Source organism: Balaenoptera ricei, chromosome 16, assembly GCF_028023285.1.
Source record: "Balaenoptera ricei isolate mBalRic1 chromosome 16, mBalRic1.hap2, whole genome shotgun sequence".
Classification (NCBI taxonomy): domain Eukaryota; kingdom Metazoa; phylum Chordata; class Mammalia; order Artiodactyla; family Balaenopteridae; genus Balaenoptera; species Balaenoptera ricei.
Window position 1 is genome coordinate 18,102,301 of NC_082654.1, and position 21,844 is coordinate 18,124,144.

The 21,844-nt window shown below is 44.3% G+C and overlaps 1 protein-coding gene across 1 annotated transcript in view; it reads left to right on the top strand.

Annotated features, from left to right (window-relative positions):
- LOC132351058 (guanylate cyclase 2G-like) overlaps nucleotides 1-19,237 on the top strand; it is a 40,469-nt gene extending 21,232 nt beyond the window's left edge. Inside the window, 11 exon segments of the mRNA XM_059900767.1 lie at nucleotides 3,716-3,928; nucleotides 5,537-5,673; nucleotides 10,163-10,342; nucleotides 12,049-12,189; nucleotides 13,097-13,289; nucleotides 15,038-15,080; nucleotides 15,083-15,211; nucleotides 16,381-16,479; nucleotides 17,763-17,838; nucleotides 18,949-18,964; nucleotides 19,133-19,237. Coding sequence (XP_059756750.1) covers nucleotides 3,716-3,928; nucleotides 5,537-5,673; nucleotides 10,163-10,342; nucleotides 12,049-12,189; nucleotides 13,097-13,289; nucleotides 15,038-15,080; nucleotides 15,083-15,211; nucleotides 16,381-16,479; nucleotides 17,763-17,838; nucleotides 18,949-18,964; nucleotides 19,133-19,237 — 1,332 coding nt within the window.
- Nucleotides 19,238-21,844: the final 2,607 nt, after the last annotated feature.

Sequence of the window (21,844 nt, forward strand, 5' to 3'; positions counted from 1 at the left end):
GGAGCTCTGGCATGGGTGACTTTGAAGCGAACCCGGGCACTGGGCCAAGCTCTGTGGGTCAGATTGCGCTTTTGGCCATCACATACCAATCACAAGAACAATTCCTGTCCCGATATCTATTTGATCAGAACCTCCTCTATGCGAGGTAGCAGGGAGATTCTGAGATGCCACAGACTTTTCAAAATAGCAGATGTATGTTGATTCAGCACCTAATTGGGTCAAACCCGATTCTAGGCATGGTGGGCACAGAGGAATAAGTCTTATTGTCCTGTCCCCAAGGAGTTGAACCCAGTGGGGCCAACTTGGGAAGGAGCTTTGGAGAGTATAATACTCGTCTTGTGTTAGGGAGGGGCCTTTGTTTCTAAGTGAGAGAAGTCTTGATAGATTAAGAGGATGAAGGACAGTTTGGCATGCAAGTTGTATTGGGGATTTAAACCCTGGCTCTGCCATATACTGACCAGGTGACCTTAACTACTCTGACCCCTAGTGTCCCTGTGTATAAAATAAAGATAACAATAGTACCTGCCTCATAGGGTTGTTGTGAGGACTAAGGTATGTAAATTGCTTAGCACCATGTCTACGCCATAACAGGTATCTAGTAAATGTTAATTGTTAGTATTAGCAGGAGTAGAGTATTACTATTATCCCAGATAACCCAATTTCTAGTACTAAAAACCACACACTTTCTTATTTATTCCCCCAACAATCTTACAGGATAAGCCTGCACTGTCCAAATATGGTACCACCAGCCACATGTGACTACTGAACACTGACCCTGTGGCTAGTCCAAATTGAAATGTGCTATAAGTATAAAATCCATGACAGCTTTTGAAGATTAAGAAAAAAAAGGAATGTAAAATATCTCACTAATACTTTTGTGTTGATTACATGTTGAAATAAGATTTTTAATACATTGGGTTATATAAAATATATTATTAAAAGTAATCTCACCTGTTGAACTAAAAATTAAACATTACACATGTGCTTACATTGTACTTCTATTGGACAGTGCTCTTAATAATTAACAATTAACTCCATTGTTAATTTATCCTGAACTCCAATATTAATAGTACGAATTCTTACTCCCTTTTCGAAAGGGGAAAAAAAAGAGGCTTAGTGAGGTGAAGTAACCAGCCCAACTGGTAAGAGGCTGATTGGGACTTGCAGCCAGTCTGTCTCCCAAAGCTGAATTCTTTCCTCCCTGGAAGTACCAGAGAGCACAGATATGGGATCCAGAGGTAGGAGCCCTGTGGACCAGCCTCAACTTTCCAGCAGGAAAATAAATGTAGCTTCAGACACGCAGGTAATAGAACTGCCAAAAGTGTAGGAAACCTGACACGTCAATGGTGAGCCTCTCATGGTTCTATTTGTTCTCAGACAACAGAATACATAAAGTCAGACATTTCCATCAAGATAGAAAAATATAATAGAACAAAACAAAGAGATGTGTGCCATCTCTTGGAGAGGACTACATTCCTAGGATTCCAAGCATCCCGAAACATGTTATTTTTGTCCTAATGGAAGGAGCTCCGCTAATATACCTGGATGTCAGGGGTGGTCAGCAGCGACCAGAATGTAGAATGTCTCATGCCAGGGGTGGGCCTGGCACTAGCAAGGGCAGGGACAGTCGTGTGTGTCAGGGAGAGTCCTGTGGAATGGAAAGGTCTCCGTGAGGTCAGAGAGAACTCTGTCTTGGACACAGGTCTCCCCAGATTTCAAGACCAGACCTCTCAGCCTGTTGGAACCTCGCTGGAAACATTCCAGAGGGAGCCCCACCCAGGCCCTTCCTCTCTGGTTAAGTGAGTTGTGTTTCTAAAATGTGATTCAGCTTTGTCATCTCAAAAAACAAATAAGCAGATTGATAAAGGAACACGGCCTCCTGATTTTTTAGGGGCTGAGGTGGGTGTGGTGTACCCACTGTCCTGAATGTTTCCTTATTGCTTTCTGTATTAGCCTGTATTTCTAATGCAATATTAGCTCAGGGTTCTTGCTAAAGCTGACAGTGATTCAGCCTGTCGTCACTGCTGGAGGAAGAGGTGAGTCCCAGAGCTGGTGCCCAGGAGGCCCGAGGACCCGGTCCCTGGGTGCAATAGTCCATTCAGGGGCCCTCCTCACATTCCTCCTTGTTGGGCACCGAGGGCCTGTGACTTCTCGTAACCACGCTGTGTGACTCAAGCTGGACTTGTGATTCATTTAACTTGGCAATGTTGCCAGAAGAACACGTATGCTTTTACCTACCCTCTTCCTCCTCCACCTTTCTCTTACAGCCACCCAGGGCACCAGAAACAGTAAAACTAGTGGTTTAGAAGTGGCTGGGCTTCAAAGGCGACTGGACCTGGGTTTGTCTCCCAGCTCTGTCCGCACTCCCTGGGAGCAGTTTAAAACGCTGAGTTCCTTCATTGTGAGAGATCCCCACCCCCCTGCCCTCATCTCCTTGCTAAATAAGAATCATCACTGCCTTGAGGACGGAGCTCCCTCAGCCAGCCTTCAGATTAAGCCCTCTTCCTCCATTCTGATCACTCACCTCTGCACGCAGGCTTGTTTTGTGTGAGAGGTAATCTGCAGCTAGTATAGGTTCTTATATCTGGGCCCTAGCATTGATATAGTCTTTTTAAGCTCCCCAGGTGATTTTAATGTGCAACCAAGGCTGGGAACAATTGACAAGGACAGGTCTTCTCAGACTAATACGCACACGCATCTCCTGGGGATCGGGTTAAAATGCACGGTCTGATCCAGTAGGTCTGGGCAGCGCCTGAGATTCTGCATGTCTGCCAAGCTCCCAGGTGATTCTGCTGGTCCCTGGGACATCTTTCAAGTAGCAGGCGTCTAAGGCAGACCCATTTCACGGATGGTGAAATCGAGGCCCCCAGGTGATTTGTTTGAAGAGACTGGTAAAGTCTAGACTTGAACACGTCTTCTGACTCCAGAGTTTGTTCTGTCCTCTTTATAAATAATAGTGCTTCATGACTGCATACAAATAATTGATGTAACCTCTTAAGAACACAGTGAATGACATGAGAACTTTTCAATGTTCCTCATTTCATTGCCTCTCCCTGTGAAGTGCTCAAACAGGACCCTTAAGTGCATGTAATAAATATAATATTCTATTATTATAGAACCATTATATGTAGATAGTAATAGAATATAACCCACAATATGTAGGTAATAAAATAATATTTTTAATTGCATAGTGTTGTTTCTAGATTGTTGGTATCCTTTATTATATTCATACAAATTTTTCATTATAATTTGTAGCAGTCTTTACTTTGTGTCAGGCACCATGTCTGGTGGTTCGCATGTATTATTACATTTAATCTCCACAGCCACCCTGAGAGGGATTATCGTCATCTCCATTTTGACAAGAAGCGTGAGGCTTACAGGGAAAAGTAACTTGCCCTCTACTGTGTGGTAGAGCTGGGATTTGAACCCAGGAGTCTGACCACGAGGCTACATTTATTTTAAGCTGACCTTGCCTTTGTGGCTCCACGTGGAGGGGCCAGAAATAGTTTTCTCCTTTTTGGCTGTTCCTGCCCAGGGTGACCCCCTGGGCGAGGGGCTGTGTTAGTGGCTCTTGAACAAATGAACGTGAAGATGGGCATGTCTCCCACCATGGGTCTGTCTGTCTGTTTCTGTCCATCTGCCTCTGTGTCTCTGTTTCTTCCAGCAGCGTCCGCTGGCACCTGCTCTGATTCATTTGCTCATTTCCACTCTTCAGGGCTTGCTGTTCCTCCACAGGAGCCCACTGGGATCCCTTGGCAACCTGAAGCCTTCCAACTGCCTGGTGGACAGACAGATGCAGGTGACGCTGTCAGGATTTGGGCTGTGGGGACTCAAATATGGCCAGACGTACAGAACGTATAACGAGAGAACGACGGACCGCTCGGGTAACCGTTGGCAGATCTTGCACCCACTAGCTGTCAGGAGAGGGGTAAAGGGCTCCTTATCCCACCTCTGCTTTCCGATGCTCATGTGCGTGGGTACCTGCAGGTGGGCCTTCCTCTGGGGCTGATGGTATGTGGTTATTCCGGTCACCCAAGGAGATGAGAAAAAAATAATCCCCACGAGTGGCATGAGTCCATGGTGGGATGTCTGAGTTAGGAGACTAGTTCTCACCCTGGCTTAGCTGGGTGATCTGAAGTGAGTCACTGCCCTTCTCTTCAGTCCTCTGTGTCTCCTCGCGTCTTCATCCTGTGTTCTCAGTGGAGAAGGCACGACCTGCCAGGCACCTTACACATGATGAGCTCAGTAGTTCTCCAACCTCTCCGCGCTCCGGTATCACTTGAGAAGCTTTAAAAAATATGCAAGGGGCTGGGTCCCACCCTATGCCAACTGAATCAGAATTTATGAAGAAGGGGTCTGGCCATCTGTATTTTATTTATTTATTTGTTTGTTTGTTTGCTTATTTATTTGGCTGCACTGGGTCTTAGTTGCAGCATGCGGACTCTCAGTTGAGGCATGCGAGCTCTTAGTTGCGGCGTGCATGTGGGATCTAGTTCCCTGACCAGGGATCGAACCTGGGCCCCCTGCATTGGGAGCGTGGAATCGTAGCCACCGGACCACCAGCGAAGTCCTCGTATTGTTTTCTAAAAGCCTCTCAAGTGATTCTGATGGGCATCTCAAGATCAGACCCACCACCCGGAGTCCAACCCTCCTTCACACGTGCACGAATTGAGACTCTACGACTCTTCCTACTTGTCCAAGTTACTGAACACTCCTGAGTCTCACCTTGCACTGTCCTGGGCCCTGGTGAGCCCAGTGGCCTCCACCTTGACTGCCTGTCTCTGAAGCAGCACACTCCCAGCAGCTTTGCTGTGTGCACATGGCGCGGTTTCTATAATATGGGGGCAGGATGGTATCTTGCAGAGAAAGGCAAAAGGGGGAAATTTTGAAAACCTGCTAGCAGCCACTTCTATCTCCCCATCCCCCAATATATTTTCTTTTCATGATTATAACCTATAATGATATAAACCTATAAACCTCACTGCCAAAGAAATGTAGGTTTATAAAATATCCAGAATACATACATCTGTAGAGACAGAATGCAGATTAGTGGTTGGCAGGAGATGGGTGGTGGGGGAAATGGGGATAAACTGCTTAATGGGCTCAAGGTTTTACTTTGGGGTGTTAGAAATGTTTTGGAACTAGGTAGAGGTGGTGGTTGTACAACATTGCCAGTGTACTAAAGGCCACTGGATTGTTCGCTTTCAAGTGGTTAGTTTTATGTTCTATGAATTGTTAAATTATTTTTTTACTGTAGGCAATACAGAAAGGGAAAAGGAAAAGGAAAGCCACCTGTAATTGCACAGTTGTGAGTTAACTGCTGCTAACATGTTAGTGCAGAATCATTTTGATTATTTCCTCCGTATTCACACACACGGACCCCCAAGTGTGTGAATATGGAGAAAGTCTAGAACCATCAGGGCTGACTTCTCAGGGGCTGGAGGCTTTCACTGTTCCTGTGCTTCCCTGAGAAAAAAGGAGCGGCTTTTCCAGTTCCGCCTGGCAGCTCTGACGTTTGACATCCTCGGCTTTGCAGAGCTCTGCTGGACGGCTCCCAGAGGTGCCCCCGTCGGGCACCCTGAAGGGAGACGTTTACAGCTTTGCCATCCTGATGAGGGAGATGATCCACCACCAGGACCACGAACATTTTGATGATCAAAACCTGGCACCAGAGGATAAAGCTGGGAGAGACTCCTTGGCTGGCTTTGGTCATTCGGGCTAGCTTTTAAGTGCTTGTTTTTATTGTTTTGTTAAATGTTTATTAATTTAGAATCTATTCCATTCTTATTTTTTATTTTTAACATTCATATATATTTTTTAAAGAATTAGAAGACATATTGCAGTTTGGTTACCAAAAAAAAAAAAAAAAAAAAATCAAGAAACTCAGAACTATATAATTTATTCAATAAGAGCAGCCAGAGCAATTCTGTTAGAAAATGAGTCAGATTGTGTCACTTCTCTACTCAAAATCCTCCCTTGACTTCCCATTTGGGGAGTGAAAACTAAGTCCTTACAATAGCCTGGAAGATCACTGGAGGCCTCTGATGGAGCCTCTATGACTTATGTTAGTGTCCTAGGGCTGCCGTAACAAACGACCCCAAGCCTGCTGGCTTGAAACAACAGAAATTTATTCTCTCACAGTTCTAGAGGCTAGAAGTCCAAAATCAAGGTTCGGCAGGTCTGAGCTCCCTCTAGAAGCTCTAGGGAAGATCCATTCTTTGCCTCTTCCAAGGTCGCTGCCCCAGCGTCCCTGGGTTTGTGGCCATGTAGGTCTATGTAGAACCATCTTCACATTGCTGCCTTCTCTGTATAGATCTCTTCTGTATGTCTCCCATGAGGACACTTGTCCTTGGATTAGGACCCACCCAGATAACCCAAGAAGATCTCCTCAACCTGAGATAATTATATTTGCAAAGACCCTTTTTTTCAAATAAGGTCACATTCACAGATCCTGCAGATTAGGACATGGACATATTTCTTTGGGGACCATTCAGCCCACTGCACCCTTCTAATCCTGCCTCCCATGCCTTGCTCCTCTCAGTCACACTGGCCACCTCTATGTGCCTCCAAAGTGCCAGACACACTCCCACCCCAGAGCCTTTGCACATGCTGTGCCCTCTCTCTGGGCATCTCTTACCTCATATTCGTATATGTAAATTTGCCTCATTCTTTCTTAAGGACTACAAAATTTGTCATTGTAAGGCTATGTCATATATTATCGATTGATGGACATTTTTGTGACTGTTTTCCGTTTTTTGCAGTTCCAAATTGCTGCGATGAGCAGTCTTGTATCTTTGTGGGCATGTGTGAATGTTTCTTCAGGATAGATTTCTGTTCATGAAATTGAAGAGGTAAACGTATTTTAAACATATTTAAAATTTTTGATAAATGGTGTCCAATTTTCTACTTACAAAGGATATACTCAGGTTTGGTTTTTTTGGTTTTTTGGCCAGGTTGTCTCTTAACACATTCCATGAGGGAATTAAGGGCAAAAGCAATGGGAGGTGAAGCAAAATTTGATCAAAATTGATAAGAAAATGTATAGCAGCTGTAACCCCCTGGCACTTTTATCTTCCGCTTTGGCTGCACATTGGAATTTCCTGGGAAACTTTAAAAACTGCTGAGGCCTGGATCTCAGACTCAAGAGAATCTGATGTCACTGGTTTGGGGTATGGCCTGGGCATCTGGGTTTTTAAAGTTCCCCAGGTGATTCTAACATACAGTTCAGGTTGAGAACCACTATCTTGGAGAGAGGAGAGGGATGTGTGTGTGTGTGTGTGTGTCTATGTAAACCCAGCCCACCTTTCTCTCTTGATTTTTTTCCTGTTATTTCTTCTTTATTGCCTTGCCTACCATTTCTAGCCCATCCCCAGTGGCCTATCCCAAGTCTCATCTTTCGATCATCATGCATTCCCTGGAGACTTTTTCAAGTCAGGAGGCTTTCTGAGTGTGCTAGTTGCTTTGAAAGCAGATTCTGATTCTAATTTGTGGCTAAATGAAGCAGACGTGAGACTCATCCTAAAAGGTTAATCTCAAACCCAGGGGCATCTGAATTTGGAACCCAGCAGCGAGACAGATCTTCCCTCCACTGAACCCAGGCAGGAGCCCACCTACACTTGCTAAGCTCGGCTGCCATGTGATTGTGCCAGCTGGGGTGGGGAAAGGGTGGGAACGCTGTGGACCATCAGTATATTTCCCCCTCAGTGTAGTCCTCTGCTCACCAGGGTAAATGAGAGCTGGTCACAGGGGACGATGGGTACACAGGACCACAACCAGGAAGAGTAAAATGTGCACCTAATTTATAGAGAAACACACCCTTCCATTAACTTCTCATACACCCCTGCCAACAATCCTGGTGCTGGAAACAGTACGGATTCTCTGCGCACACTAGACCAATGGTTCTCAAACGTGTTAGTGGGCAACAGAATCACCTGGAGGGCTTGTTAAAACAGAATTGCTGGGTCCCATCCTCAGGGTTCCTGACTCAGTAGGACTGGGGTCAGGCCTGAGAATCTGCTTTTCTATCAAGATCCCAGGTGATGTTGAAGATCCCCAGTCTGCGAAGCACTGGCCTAGCGTGGTCCCTGGCCCCGTAGGAGCAGATCATCTGGGAACCTGTTAGAAAATCAAATTTCAGGCCTTACTGCAGACCTTCTGAACTGCAAACTGGGGGTGGGGGTGGGGTGAGGCGTGGGCCCAGGGTCTGTGTTTTAATTAGCTCCCCAGGTGATTCTGATGCCCACTAATGTTTGAGACTTGATTTCCCCTCTTCCTATACTGTCCTCATAAGAAAGAGGTCACGATGTGAAATCTTCACCTAAGGATGGGGGTGTTTGCTCCACCACCTTGAATGGAGAAATATCTACATAAGTTATTTGGAATTTATTTCTACAGGTTTGTCCATTCTCTCCCATTTATTTATCCATTCAATTACCTATTATATTTCATTTATGATATTTATATATAATTTATTATATTATATAGCTATTTTATATTTTGAGTTATAATCTAATACTTCTTTATTTATTTTGTAGCTCAAATTGTTTTATCTTGGACCATTTAATTTCAGTTGGCTTCTGGGTACTTTGACATACACCCATTGCAGTGTTTTGTTTTGTGCTTCCTTAGTTTCTGATAGTATAAGATGCTTTAGCCTCATCTTGTATTTTCCCTGCTCCAATACTAGAATCAGCTGTTTAAGAAGCCCTGGCTCCTGTATTGGAGAATGAACACCTGGACACTAGATGTGCTTGTTGCTGCTGGGCTGCTGTTGCTTCTAGCCCCTCTCATGGACAGAACAAGATAATAGGTGTGTATATACTAAGCCATATGTATACACACATTCATATCTCTATCTACCCATCTGTATCTGTATTAAGCTAAACATGGGTTCATAGTGACATCGCCAATGTCGTTATCACATGGTTCATTTACTTTAGTCTCTGCCCATCACTTATCCATAACCTCCCTTTCCAACAGAGAGAACCCTGGTTCCCACCATCTGCCATCCATTTACTTATTTGTTCAATCCCAGTATTTGCGTACAGTAGTTTCAGAGTTCTTCATCTGTACCCCCCTGAGAGGCGATTCTACCAACTGGAGTATAGTGGTTTTGAGTAGTTCCTTTTGACTTTAGTCTCACCGTCTCTAGTTGTTTCAGAAGTTACTTACGTCGGCATTTTACCCCCATCCCCTTCGATGAGATTAGGTCACACATTTGTAAAACAGATTCTTTTGTCACAGTCTGCATTCTGTCTTGCAGTTGTCCAGTCTCCCAACTTATACTTTTTTTTAAATTTGCTTTCTTTAAGGTTCACTCTTTGTGCTGTAAAGTCCTATGGCTTTTGGCAAATATGTAGTGCCATGATCCACCAATGCAATATCGTGCAGAATAATTTTATGACCCTAAAAAAAATCCCCGGTGCTTCCCCTAATCAACTTCTTCTCCTCCCCAAACTCCTGGCAGCCTCTGAGCTATTTTCTGTCTCCATAATTTTGCCTTTCCTAGAATGTCATATAAACAGAATCATACAGTATGTAGCCTTTTCAGACTGGCTTCTTATACTTAGTAATACATTTAAGATTCATTCATTTTGTTACACCACAGTGTTTTTTTTTACCAAAACACATATACATTGTTCTCAAAATATTATTTCCTCCACAAAACCTGGTTAAGCAGAATGTTTAATAAATGTCAGTAGAAGCCAATGAGGAAGTGAAAGAAAGTAGGTTTACAAAGTGGGACACAAAGGTGGGACATAGTAGTTAACATTTATTGTTTGTTAAAATAACTTTTATGTAACATTTTATATGGAATGCAAATTGCGTAAAGCATACTTTGCGGATTTCTAATACCAAATGCTTATACACTTCTGAAATCACATGGAGATATGCTTCATTTCAAGAAAAGTTCTATTAGAAAAAATCTTAATCAAAAAACAGATAAATTAGGGTGTGCTTATGTGTTTTACATTAGGAGTCCTCATTTTCCAGGAGGATTCCTAATATTTCTTGTAAAATATTCAGATTTCTCTGAAATTCTAATCTGTTCAGCTTACTTAAAAACTCAATTTACAAATTTAAAAACATGTCTGTTTAAAGTGAAGTGTACTAAATGGCACAAAGCTCAGACATTTAGCTACCTAAACCCCAAATGGATTTCAGAAATCATCAGCCGGATCAAGGACCCCAGGGCATCAGTGCCACTTCGACCTTCCCTGTCAGAAGAGAAGGGAAATGAAAAGATGGTGGTCATGGTGAAGGCATGTTGGGATGAATCTCCAGAGAAAAGGCCCACTTTCCCTTCCATCAAGAAAATGTTATAGGAAGCCAGTCCCAGAGGGTGAGTTAGTTGTGCAGCAGATGTTTTCTCCTAATTATTTAACCATTAGAATTTTAAAACTATATGACTATGATTGCTTCTGTGTGCTTCTCTCCCTCCCTCCCTCCCTTCTTCCCTTCCTCCCTCCCTCTCTCCTTCCCTTCTTTCCTCCCTCCCTCCCTCCCTTCCTTCCTTCCCTTTCTTCTTTTTTTTTTTTTTTTAAATTTACTTATTTATTTATTTATGGCTGTATTGGGTCTTCGTTTCTGTGCGAGGGCTTTCTCCAGTTGCGGCAAGTGGGGGCCACTCTTCATCACGGTGCATGGGCCTCTCACTATCGCGGCCTCTCTTATTGCGGAGCACAGGCTCCAGACGCGCAGGCTCAGTAATTGTGGCTCACGGGCCCAGTTGCTCCGCAGCATGTGGGATCTTCCCAGACCAGGGCTCGAACCCGTGTCCCCTGCATTAGCAGGCAGATTCTCAACCACTGCGCCACCAGGGAAGCCCTTTCCCTTTCTTCTTTCATCATATACTCACTCAGTGCCTACCATACACAAAGCACTGTGCTACATGCTGGTTGAAGTCGAGTGGTAAAAATTCTTCCTTTATTTCATAAATGATACAAAAATGGATCAGACATTAGTGCTTTCGTTGCCCTCCTTTGTCCATTCCAGACACCACTTATCAATCAAGGCTCTTGTTCCCAAGGAATTTTGACGTGGCCTCGGAATCTTTTTCAAACCAACATTCCAGGGGTTATGACTAATCCATTGGGATTGGACTGTGGGAAAAAAATTATTCACGAACCTTAGAGTAGGCTATTGATTTAAATTATTCATGCCTCTTGAACAATTTTCTGAGTAGTAGCTTCACATCAGGATAAATGGTGTCATCTTTTGACCCATTGAATGTAAGAAGGCACAGACATTTAGACGTAGCTTGAGTTGATAGAAGGCCCGGGCTGGAAGTCAGGCATCTCCTCTTAATTTGTCCATTTCACTGTACATTCTTAACACAACAGCCCTGTATTCTGCATTTTCCACATCAAAATAGTTTTAAATAGTAGGTCTCAGGTCAGTCAATACTTTTTACTTAGAAAATAGGGTCCCCAATGTTAAGGTAAGTCCATTTCCTATGTGAGCCTCAGTCTCCTCATCTAAAAGATGAGAAACTTAAACGATTTCTCTGAAGACTCTTCTAAAACAAGAGCCTATAGGATCTAGAAATGCCCCTTACATCTGTCATCTGAAAAGAAAACATCTGGTGTTGCCGTCTGAAAAGAAGAGAATGACCCATCCTGAAATCTACATTTCTGCATGATGATGACGATTGGCATGGAGCATGTCAGGAAGTGGGGGTGATGGGGAGGGCAGTGAAGGCTACTGTTTGTTGAGTGCCCACTGGGCACCAGACACAGCCTTAGTACTCATTATCTCCCTGAATCTACAGAATGACCTGGTGAGGTATGTATTATTATCCTCATTTCCCAGATGAAGAAACTGAGGCTCAGAGGGTGCAGCTCAAGATCACAGGGCTGGTAAAGGACAGGCTCTGTCCTGCCAGGCGGCCTTTTGGCCATTGTCATTTCACTGCTGTCCATTGGCAACCCTTAAGTAGGAAACCTTAAGGGCGAGACATGTTGTCTTGGAATGTATACTTGGATGTTGTGCTCCACTGTGGCCCTAAAGTTCTTGGAAAAAGACTTAAATCTCTGGGTTCTTTTAAAGCCACGTGAATGTACTAGACAGTATGGTGAGCAAGCTGAAAGTGTACACCAATCACCTGGAGGAGGTGGTGGAAGAGAGGACCAACTAGTTGATGGCCGAGAAGAGGAAAGTGGATCAGCTTCTGTCCACAGTGCTGCCCAGGTATTCCAAAGTAGCAGGCGCCTTGACAAACCAGGAAGCAACACGATCGCTATTTAAGGAGACCCCACATGGAGAGACTATTTCCTGTGTTCTTTTTCTAAGAGAATGTTAGGCTCTTCTAAAAAGCGTCAAGCATTTTGTGTGTAATTCGGTACACCTTGTAAAGGGAGATAGAGGCAAGGCCCTGGAATCCACAGGAATTAGAGAATGCAGGTCTGTAGAAGATGGAATATAGGGGATGCAGCAAGAGGAAGGGACCACTAGATGGCGCTCTAGTTCCAGGAGTCCAATTAATTACTACCCTCAGTATATTCAGATTCTATGTCTGCCCAAATGCTTTGCACAGTACAATAGGCACCAGTAACTTCAGATTCAAAACTTGCTTATTTTTGGCTCTGTTATCACCTGTGAACTCTCTAAACACTTAGCAGAGCATCTGCTGTTAAAATTCCGGCACCCTTCTTATGTGTCTTGACCAAGAAATGGGGTTGGGGATTTGAATGCGTCAGTGTGAGTGAGATTGGTTGATAGAAGCAGAAATGTTAATTTGTGGATCGATGAATGTTTACATTTGCTTCCACATCTGCAGACTGAGTCTTTAAAATCAAATTCTATAACCAATAGGGGCAAATGAAATTCCCTCAGGGAGAAAATCTTTTTGAAAAGGCATTTATGTGAACTGCTTCTCACCCCTCCCTGAATTTATACCCACCAATTCAAATATCTCTTTAGAGAAAATGCAGGCAGAGAAATGGGTGTCAAAAGAATCCCTCTAGATGATGGATTTTTGTTACCCCAAAATCTAACCCACCGAAGCAAAAAGATCTACCAGGGAGACTTTGTAGGGGTCTAATAGGAGACAAGATGAATGATACTGTTCGAAAACGATCCTATTCTGTGGTTTCAGCTTCATCGGAGAACAGCGCATAGCTGGAAGAGCCGTGGAACCAGAGCATTTTGAGTCCATGACAATCTTTTTCTCTGACAGTGTTGGATTCACGAAACTCTGTTCTCTCAGCTTCCCGCTGCAACTTGTGCAGCTCCTTAAGGACCTGTACAGTTTATTTGATCACATCATTAAAACTTATGATGTGTATAAGGTGAGATGCCTGGTTTCTGGGTTGTGGAGACACACATGACCCTTGTAGGCTGTCTCCGGGCATGAGTGAGGATTAATCCAGCCCTAGACCTCAGCCAGGAGGAAGGCTCTATTTCAGGCTGGCAGTCTATCTCAATTCATGGCAGAAACTCAATATTTGATTCCTGTTTGTTTTCTTGGAAAAGGGCTTGATTCATCACAGATGTAGGTGCTTGTCAAGAATCATCAGTTGTTCCCTCTGTTTCCTTCCATTATTTTATCTCACAGTAAACACATTTCTAAAACAGGCATTGACCTTCTTCTGGCTAATTCCTCCAGTTCCCTCCTGAATATATTTTTTCCACATTCAGAGAGGTTCACATTTACTCTCCTTTAAAGATTGTCTTTGGATCTGGCGTTAAGTCTCACTTCTGTTACTGTGATCCTTAGCAATTCAGATGAAGATAGACCCCCAAGCTTAGACTATCAGACTCACGACTAAAGGTCAGACAGCAACCACCCGCCTAGTGCTACACTGGGGATGTATGAACAGGGTCACCTAGAGTGAAAATTGAATTTTGCAGGGGAGGAGAACAAAATAATAATTTGGCTTCATTCACTGGTGGTGATCATGAGGCCACTTCATGTGTTTTCTGACTGTTCAGATGGGGCCAGATCATGACTCCAAGGTGCCCATGTTCACATATACCTGGTGGGCAGCCACTAGTTCACCAGCTCTGACCATGATCGCAGGGCTCTGCCTGTGGTCCTGGAATCGGGAAGACTTGGGACAGTGTAATCATGTCCCCTGGCAACACATCCTCAATGGTTATCCCCCCAAGTTCCTCAAAGTTGTTGCCTGTGTTCAAGAGCAGAAGGAAGGATGGTACAGATAATCACAAAGAGCAGATCACATTCAGCCAACAAAAATGGAAGCCGTGCTGCTTAGACGAGCCTCCTCTGGGATTTCCTCTTAGTGTTTTCTTCTTAGCTACGTTTTGCATGAACTAATGCTAAAATCAGTTTATATTGCTAAGGGATGTGCCCATGGTGGGGAGAGGTAGCCTAGAAGCAGTTAGACTTGTGTACTTATTGGCTTTGGGTAATTTTAGGGTCACCAGGAAGCAGACGTGGTCTGATTGCCTGGCTAAGGCCTGAAATTCCACATTTTCCACATCATCTTTGGATTCTGCTGAAAAGCAAATGTACCTGGAAGGGGCTGTAACTTTATGCTTACACTTGTCACTTATTCTCTGTTGTGAATGAAGGATCTGAAAGATGATTTTATTGGGAGGATTGGGGAAAAAGAGGACAGATCAGGCAGGTACATACATTTATACATATTTTGTATAATATAAGCATATGTATAATTGTATCTAAGAGCCCTTGTGTGGAGTGAAGACAGTTCACCTTGGATAAGATGGATTGCACTTGATGGATCCATGTGATCCTTCAAAATCTACTCCATCAGTATATTGCTGCCTGTCTAACTGGTTTTGAACTAGGGTTGGGGAAATATAATCACCAGCACTCTCAGATTTCAGAGAAGAAAGCAGAGGGTGAGGGAAGGAAGGCTTTGTAGGAGCCAGGACAAGAGTAGGAACTTGAGGAAATGCTGGGACTTGGATAGAATGAAGGTCAGGGAGTACGACCCTTCAAAGGATGGGGCCTCAAACAGGATCAGTCATAAGGGGCCTTGTCTCTGACCCCGCCGTCACCCCCAGCCTCCCTCATGATGAACACAAGGCCACTTTCTTGCTTTATTTTCAGGTTGAAACCATTGGAGATGCATACATGGTGTCTAGCGGACTTCCCATCGGAATGGTACCCAAAACGTGGACGAGATTGCCACGATGTCCTTGCACTTCCTCAGTGCCACCATCCACTTCCAGATTGGGCACATGCCTGAGGAAAAGCTTAAGCTCTGGATTGGCCTCCACACAGGTAGACAGCACTAAGGGCAGGTGGCCTTGTGGTCCAGATACAGCAGCAGGTAGTTCTAAATTCACATCCTAGGTCTGAGGCTTAATTTAGGAACCCTGAAATCAAATGGTAGCATCTGCAGGGGAAAGAAAAGATTGAATTCTCTTTGCATGTGTATTTCTAGTTAGTCAGATTGCTTGGTAACAACAAGGACAAACAAAGACTCCAAGGTGTTGAACCCAAATTAGGAGGAGCCCCCAAACCAGGACAGTTATTTTGGGCTGCTTTCCCTCCATGCCTCTGCATCAAATGCCCTTTGATCTGTTCTGTTTTTTTCAAACTCATGGGCTTGTGACTTGTGCGGAAGTGACCTGTACTTGGTTTAATGCCATTCTGTTACTGTCTTGAAATTCTTGATAATTTTTGAATGGAAGATCCCTTATTGTCATTTGAGACTGGGCCCTGCAGATTATGTAGCCAGACCTACTCCTACTTATTCTCCACAGCTTAACTAAAATAAAACCTGACTCCTAACCAGGATGAATTACTCCCATGTCTGTGCCACTGATGCTTTGTTTACATCTCCAGTGCATGAATAACACTGTCATTAATTTCTGTCTTAGTCAGTTTGGTTGTTATAACAAACTACCTTAGAATGGATGGCTTAAACAGCACACATTTATGACAGTTCTGGGGGCTGGAAAGCCTAAGGTCAGGATTCTACTATGGTGGATTCTGGGGAAGCCCTCTCCCCAGCTTGCAGAGGGCTGCCTTCTGGCTACGTCCTCACGGTGGAGGAAGAGAGAGAGCTCTCGTGTCTCTTTCTCTTCTTATAAGGGCACTGATCCCATCATAAGAGCCCTCCCTCTCATGACCTCCTCTAAACCTAATTACTACCTAAAGGCCCCATCTCCTAATACCATCATATTGAGGTTAGAGCTTCAACATGTGAATTGGGGTGGGACACATGAACATTCAACCCATAACAGTTGATTATGTTGCTTTCCACCAAAAGTCTGTGGGTTCTGTAGTTTGCCTCCTTGTAAACCCTGAGGTCTATTTCAAGCTTTGCCCCCAGAGGGTAGTTCACGAATATTTATTGAATTGCTTTTGTTGACCTGATTTGCACTGTGGAGTCCCACACTTGGGAAATGCAGACTGGTCATGCCCCTCTGTCCTTCCCTTTGCAGGTCCCATGGTGGCTGGCGTGGTAGGAATCACCATGCCCAGATACTGTCTGTTTGGAGACACTGTGAACATGGCATCCAGAATGGAAAGTAGCAGTTTGCGTGGGTATCGTTTACAGCACTTCGCAAACACACGATCGCTGCCCCTCCGGTCCCCTATCTTTAACCAGAGAGTATTTTTAGAAGATCCATTTGCATTTTGTCTACTCTTTTTCCATCTGGAGGATAAGATCATTATCCACTTCAGACAACACTGGTCACAAGCTTTGTAGATGGGTTTTTGCACTGTGTTCTCGATGGAGCCATGTAAACACACATGACATCTCCTTCCAAGACTTTCCATCCTAAACAGTCAGGTACACATATAGTAAGATCATTTAAATGAGAGCAGGAGTTGGCAAACTTTTTCTAAACAGGGCCAGACAGTAAATATTTTAGGCTTTGGGGGCTATACTCTCTGCTGCAACTATGTAACTGCTGTTGTTGTGTGAAAGCAGCAATTTGCAACATGTAAATGTTGGGTGTGTTTATGTTCCAATAAAACTTTATTTTGCAAACACAGGTGGTGGGCAGGATTTGGCCTGTAGGTAGTAATGTGCCAACCCTGCTGTATAGTTTTGGCGATGCCAAAGAAATCTATGGCCAGGAACTCCCGGGGACATCAAATTCTTTTGCATTACAATAATTTTATTGTATTGATTATTACTAGACACATATATGCCATTTATCAGCTGAGACATTTATCAGCTGGAAAAAATAATTACTCAGTGATTTAAGTTTTGAAAAGTTTCGGTTAACATTCTTTTGAATTTGTAAATCTTCCACAGTATATAAAAACACACAAAAAATCTTTTCCCCTCTGATTACTTTGTTGTCTAAGTTAATCAACTGAGTCTCCAATCCAGATTTAAACGTCTCTCTTAGCTTGTAAGTAAAGAGTTGAAGGACAAAATATGAAGTTAGAAATGCTGATGTAGGCTCCAAACCTGACTTTAGCTGCAGTTCTGGTTACAAAGGACATTTTCAGTGGTACATTCCAGCTCTGGTACTATCCCAGGGAGCCTGAGGACCCCAGCTGCCCTCATCCATCAGGAACACCAACTTGCATATGGACCCAGTTCTGTCTTCTGTTTCTAAACCGAATGTATTAAAGCTTGAGCGACACCCAGCAGCACCTGAGCAATGCCTGGATGTTTGGGGGTCCCAGTCCACGTGTCCTAGACGTGAGAGAGGTTGTCTGTGATTTGCTTAGTGAGAGGTGCTGGCGGTCCAAGAACTTGAGCCGTGTGTGTAGCGTTCCCTTCCCACAGCAGCCCTTGCCCCACTGACATCCATATGAAATTCACAACCAAGGTGATGACTAGGGTAAAACTGTTTTCTGGCAGCTCTCCGGATTCAGGTCTCTCACAGCACTGCAGGCGCCCTGCTGGCGTTGAGAGGGTGTGATTTGCAAAAGACTGCATTCCAGTCAAGGTAAGACCAGACCAAATGCGTGCCCACTCCACCACCCCGCCCCATTTGGGTCCCTGAAGGAGATATTGAGGAACTTAGATGGGATGAGTGAATCTCCATGCCGTGGTTCGTGGAGACCATGAAGGTCCATGTGGAGGCTCTCATGACTGTGAGGTTATCTTCCTCCAAAGAGGACTGTACAATTCCCTTAAATGGTCAAACATGGAATCTGTAACTTTGGCTCCAACCTAGACCAACCTCTTGTGTGATGCCTCCTTTCTCTTTGCTACACTGGTCTCCTGGCTTCTGCTTGAACACCCCAGTCTAGTCTCCCACAAAAGCAACAGCAAATATAAGCCCAGGAATTATAATGTCCACATTCTTCTATTTCCCTTCTCCTGAGTCTAAAGTGCCCAGGTGGAGGGGATGGAAGCCCATTGGTTTGGGGGCACTTGGACCTCATCTCTACACATTTAAATATCTCTTCCCTTTCTCTCTGCCTTCCTTTCCATCCTGGCTCCCTGTCCATCACTGAAACGTACCATGATAACTTCTCCTCTTTCTGATAAGCATTGCCCTTTCTGGGGGCGGTGGTACTCCGCTTGAGATGTTCTCAAGAGCATCTTGGAGATGTTCACAGTGGGAGTGGTGGGCGGTTACTATGACATTGGGAATTTGAGTGGGTGTCAGGGTCCAGGGAAAGAAGTGAAAGGGAGGAGGTACCTTCAATTCCACAGTTTGCTAAGTCTGGCTCTGGCATGATGTATTTCATCAACGGACTTCAGGTAAGAGGAAGATTTTTCTAGATGTCAACAGTGTAGACCTAGCTTTGAATCCTGTCCCACTTGTTCCTAGCTGTCCATTTGGGGGCTTAGTTTTATCATCTGTAAAATGGGAATGGTGATAATACTGCTCTCAAAGGGTGGCTGTGAGGATTAGTTGTGAACCTGTATGTGAGGTGTTTCACTTGGTGCGCTACACATAGTAAGAGCTCAGTAGATTTTATTATTATTTTAAAAAGATTTTCTTTGCAACGGACTTTAGCCTCCACTGGCCCTCAGCCCATAGACCGTCGCTGACTGTCCATCTAGGCTGATCAACAAAGTCCAAGGATATGACCACGATTTCATCTACAGTGAAGCTTTTCCCTCACCAAGGCATCTCCTGCCTTGTTGCAGTTCTGGCTACAAACAACGTTCTCAGGAAGCGAGTAAGGGCGACCTGAGTTGTCTGCTGAGGGACCACACTTGACAGGCAAGCTCTCCTGTTCCGTGATTCACCAGCTCTCCTTTGCTTCCCACAGGGCAAAGGAGAACAAACAACCTTCTGGTTGAAGGGCAAAGAAGGCTTCACTATTCCACTCCCCGAATTTCCTGAGGATGAAGCTAAAGTCCCAGAGATCTTCTGAGGTGAGTATTTTCTTCAAAGGTGTTTGTGGGGTCCCAGGAAAGTCCATGGGGTGTCTTAAATATCCCATTCAGGGGTTGTAGTTCTGGGGTATTGAGTCAGTCTCCCAGTAGGGGGAGCCATCTAGCTGGCCTCCTCCGTCCACCCTGGAGTCCTGTGGCCTAGAGCAAAGGTGGAGACGGACGAGCTGGATACAGTGAACTCATTTCCTGGGAGACCAGGGCTGCCGCTCCCAGACCGGCCAGTGAGCCTGCCTCCTGCCAGAGGTTTCCAGCCCATTAGCTTGCGAATTTGCAGTGAATCCAATTTCACCCTGGGAAAGGGGAAAGCTGGAGAATGAAGCCTGGGGCCAGGGACCTGCCTTTCTTTGCAAACTGCCTGCTCCCTAACCCTTAGTGTTTATTATCTTTATCAGCTAATCGGCCTGCAAGGACATAGAAGCCCACAGCAGAAGGCATCTCAGGAATGTTTTCAGGGGCTAAAGCTCTAACTGAGGGGTGAATCGCTGAAATCCAGCAGGTTCAGGCCGTCCCAGGCAGGCAGAACCCCTGCAGTCAGTGGCTGGAAGGCCTGGCCCTGAGCTCTCACTTCCTGTGAGCACTGCAGCTTCCAAATGGATCATGTCCCATTCTCAATTTATTGCTTAATTTCTTTCTTATCCATCCGCAGGACTCTTCTTCTGCCCAGAGGTGGGCAGCTGAATTCTAGGAACTTCACAGACTCCATTTTCTATGACACGATTCCATTTTCATCTTATTTATGTATTTATTTTTGGCTGCATTGGGTCTTCGTTGCTGTGTGCAGGCTTTCTCTAGTTGTGGCGAGCGGGGGCTACTCTTCATTGAGGTGCACGGGCTTCTCATTGCGGTGGCTTCTCTTGTTGCGGAGCATGAGCTCTAGGTCCATGGGCTTTGGTAGTTGTGGCATGTGGGCTCAGTAGTTGTGGCTCACGGGCTCTAGAGCGCAGGCTCAGTAGTTGTGGTGCACGGGCTTAGTTGCTCCATGGCATGTGGAATCTTCCCAGACCAGGGCTCGAACCCGTGTCCCCTGCATTGGCAGGCGGATTCTTAACCGCTGGACCACCAGGGAAGTCCCAAGGATTGAGAGCTTTTGACTGATGCTCGGAAGGAGGGAAGGTAGAGGCATTTTTATGAAGGGACGGGGGAGTTACCTTAGCATGGAGACAGTGGGCCAAAAGTTATCTTCTCATGCCTCATATCTTCTTCCCTTGTTTGGGATCAGGGCTTCTGGGTGCTAAGCACTTTGTTCCATTATGAAAGGGAACAAGGCAACTTCTGCTATGGGGTCTCTTAGAGAGATTGGCCAGTTCCCACCAACCTATCCATCTATCCATCCATCCATGCATCTTTATGAACATTTCATTAATTCAAAGAGCATTTATTGAGTACTTACTCTGTGCCAGGTACCACATTGGGGGACACAAGAAAATATGAAACTTTCTATGATCTTTAGTTCTCAGTTTAGCTGGGGAGAGGAAACATAGTAGTAATGCAACATATTGAGGACTAACAGGTATGTACAAAAGAGCAGAAGTAACTGAGAAATCCAGTACTGTTACATTGAAAGAGAATTAGAAAATAACACACAGATGTAGGGATGGGGTGGGATATGACAATCAACTATCATTATCCCATCTTTGTATCTGTACGGAGTATGTGTGTTTGTTCCCTTCCAGCCCTAGCCCACATGCTTACACAGTTATGTTCATATAATAAAAACTTTGTTACTTCTGCCTTTTTCATCAAACATTGTAACATAAACATCTGGCATCCAGTCACACACATGCACATAGAACATATATACACATGTGCCTACATATAAACATTCACACACACATGCGCATATATACATACACATGTACGCACATATACATATATACATGCACATATACACATATACTGAGTATATACAGACAGCAATCTCTCTATATCTATCTCTCTACAGCTATAGCTATAGCTGTATCTATCAATTGGTAGAGATTTATGTGCCTGTGTATACTCAGTATATATGTGTGTGTATATATCCATGTCTCTCTATATATTTTGTTTGAATTACTCAAGTTTAGAGAGAGAGAGAGAGAGACAGAGAGAAGATGTCTTTAGGGTTCATAATTAGGAATTTTGATAAGAGCACTTTCCTAAAATCTATATTCAGGGTTTTTTTCTATGTCAACCAAGGATACCTAAGGGAGAAAGTACCCTTTCCTCCTTCTCTAAATGTCTGTTTTATGTTTAGCACTAATGGGAATTTGCAAGAGAGATTGTTTGGAGAGTGACTTTCTCTTAATTCCTTAGTAGAGAAGTTGTGAGACATGAAACATGCAACCAAACATCATGGGGCTGTTAACTCTGAGTTGAAGCACATGCCGTTGCTGGTGACAGACATGAGGGCCTTAGAGACAGGGGTGACCACAAAAACTTTTCCCCCAGACATTAATCATACAAAATGGCTCTGCCTCCTTGCCGAGGAACACAATACTGGAATTTTTGAAATGCAATTGTAGGATAAAATGATTGAAAGCCTGTGAAATATATGTGAATTTAAGAAGCTCTAGTTGTAGAAACCAGTGGGAGGGTTGAAGAATTGG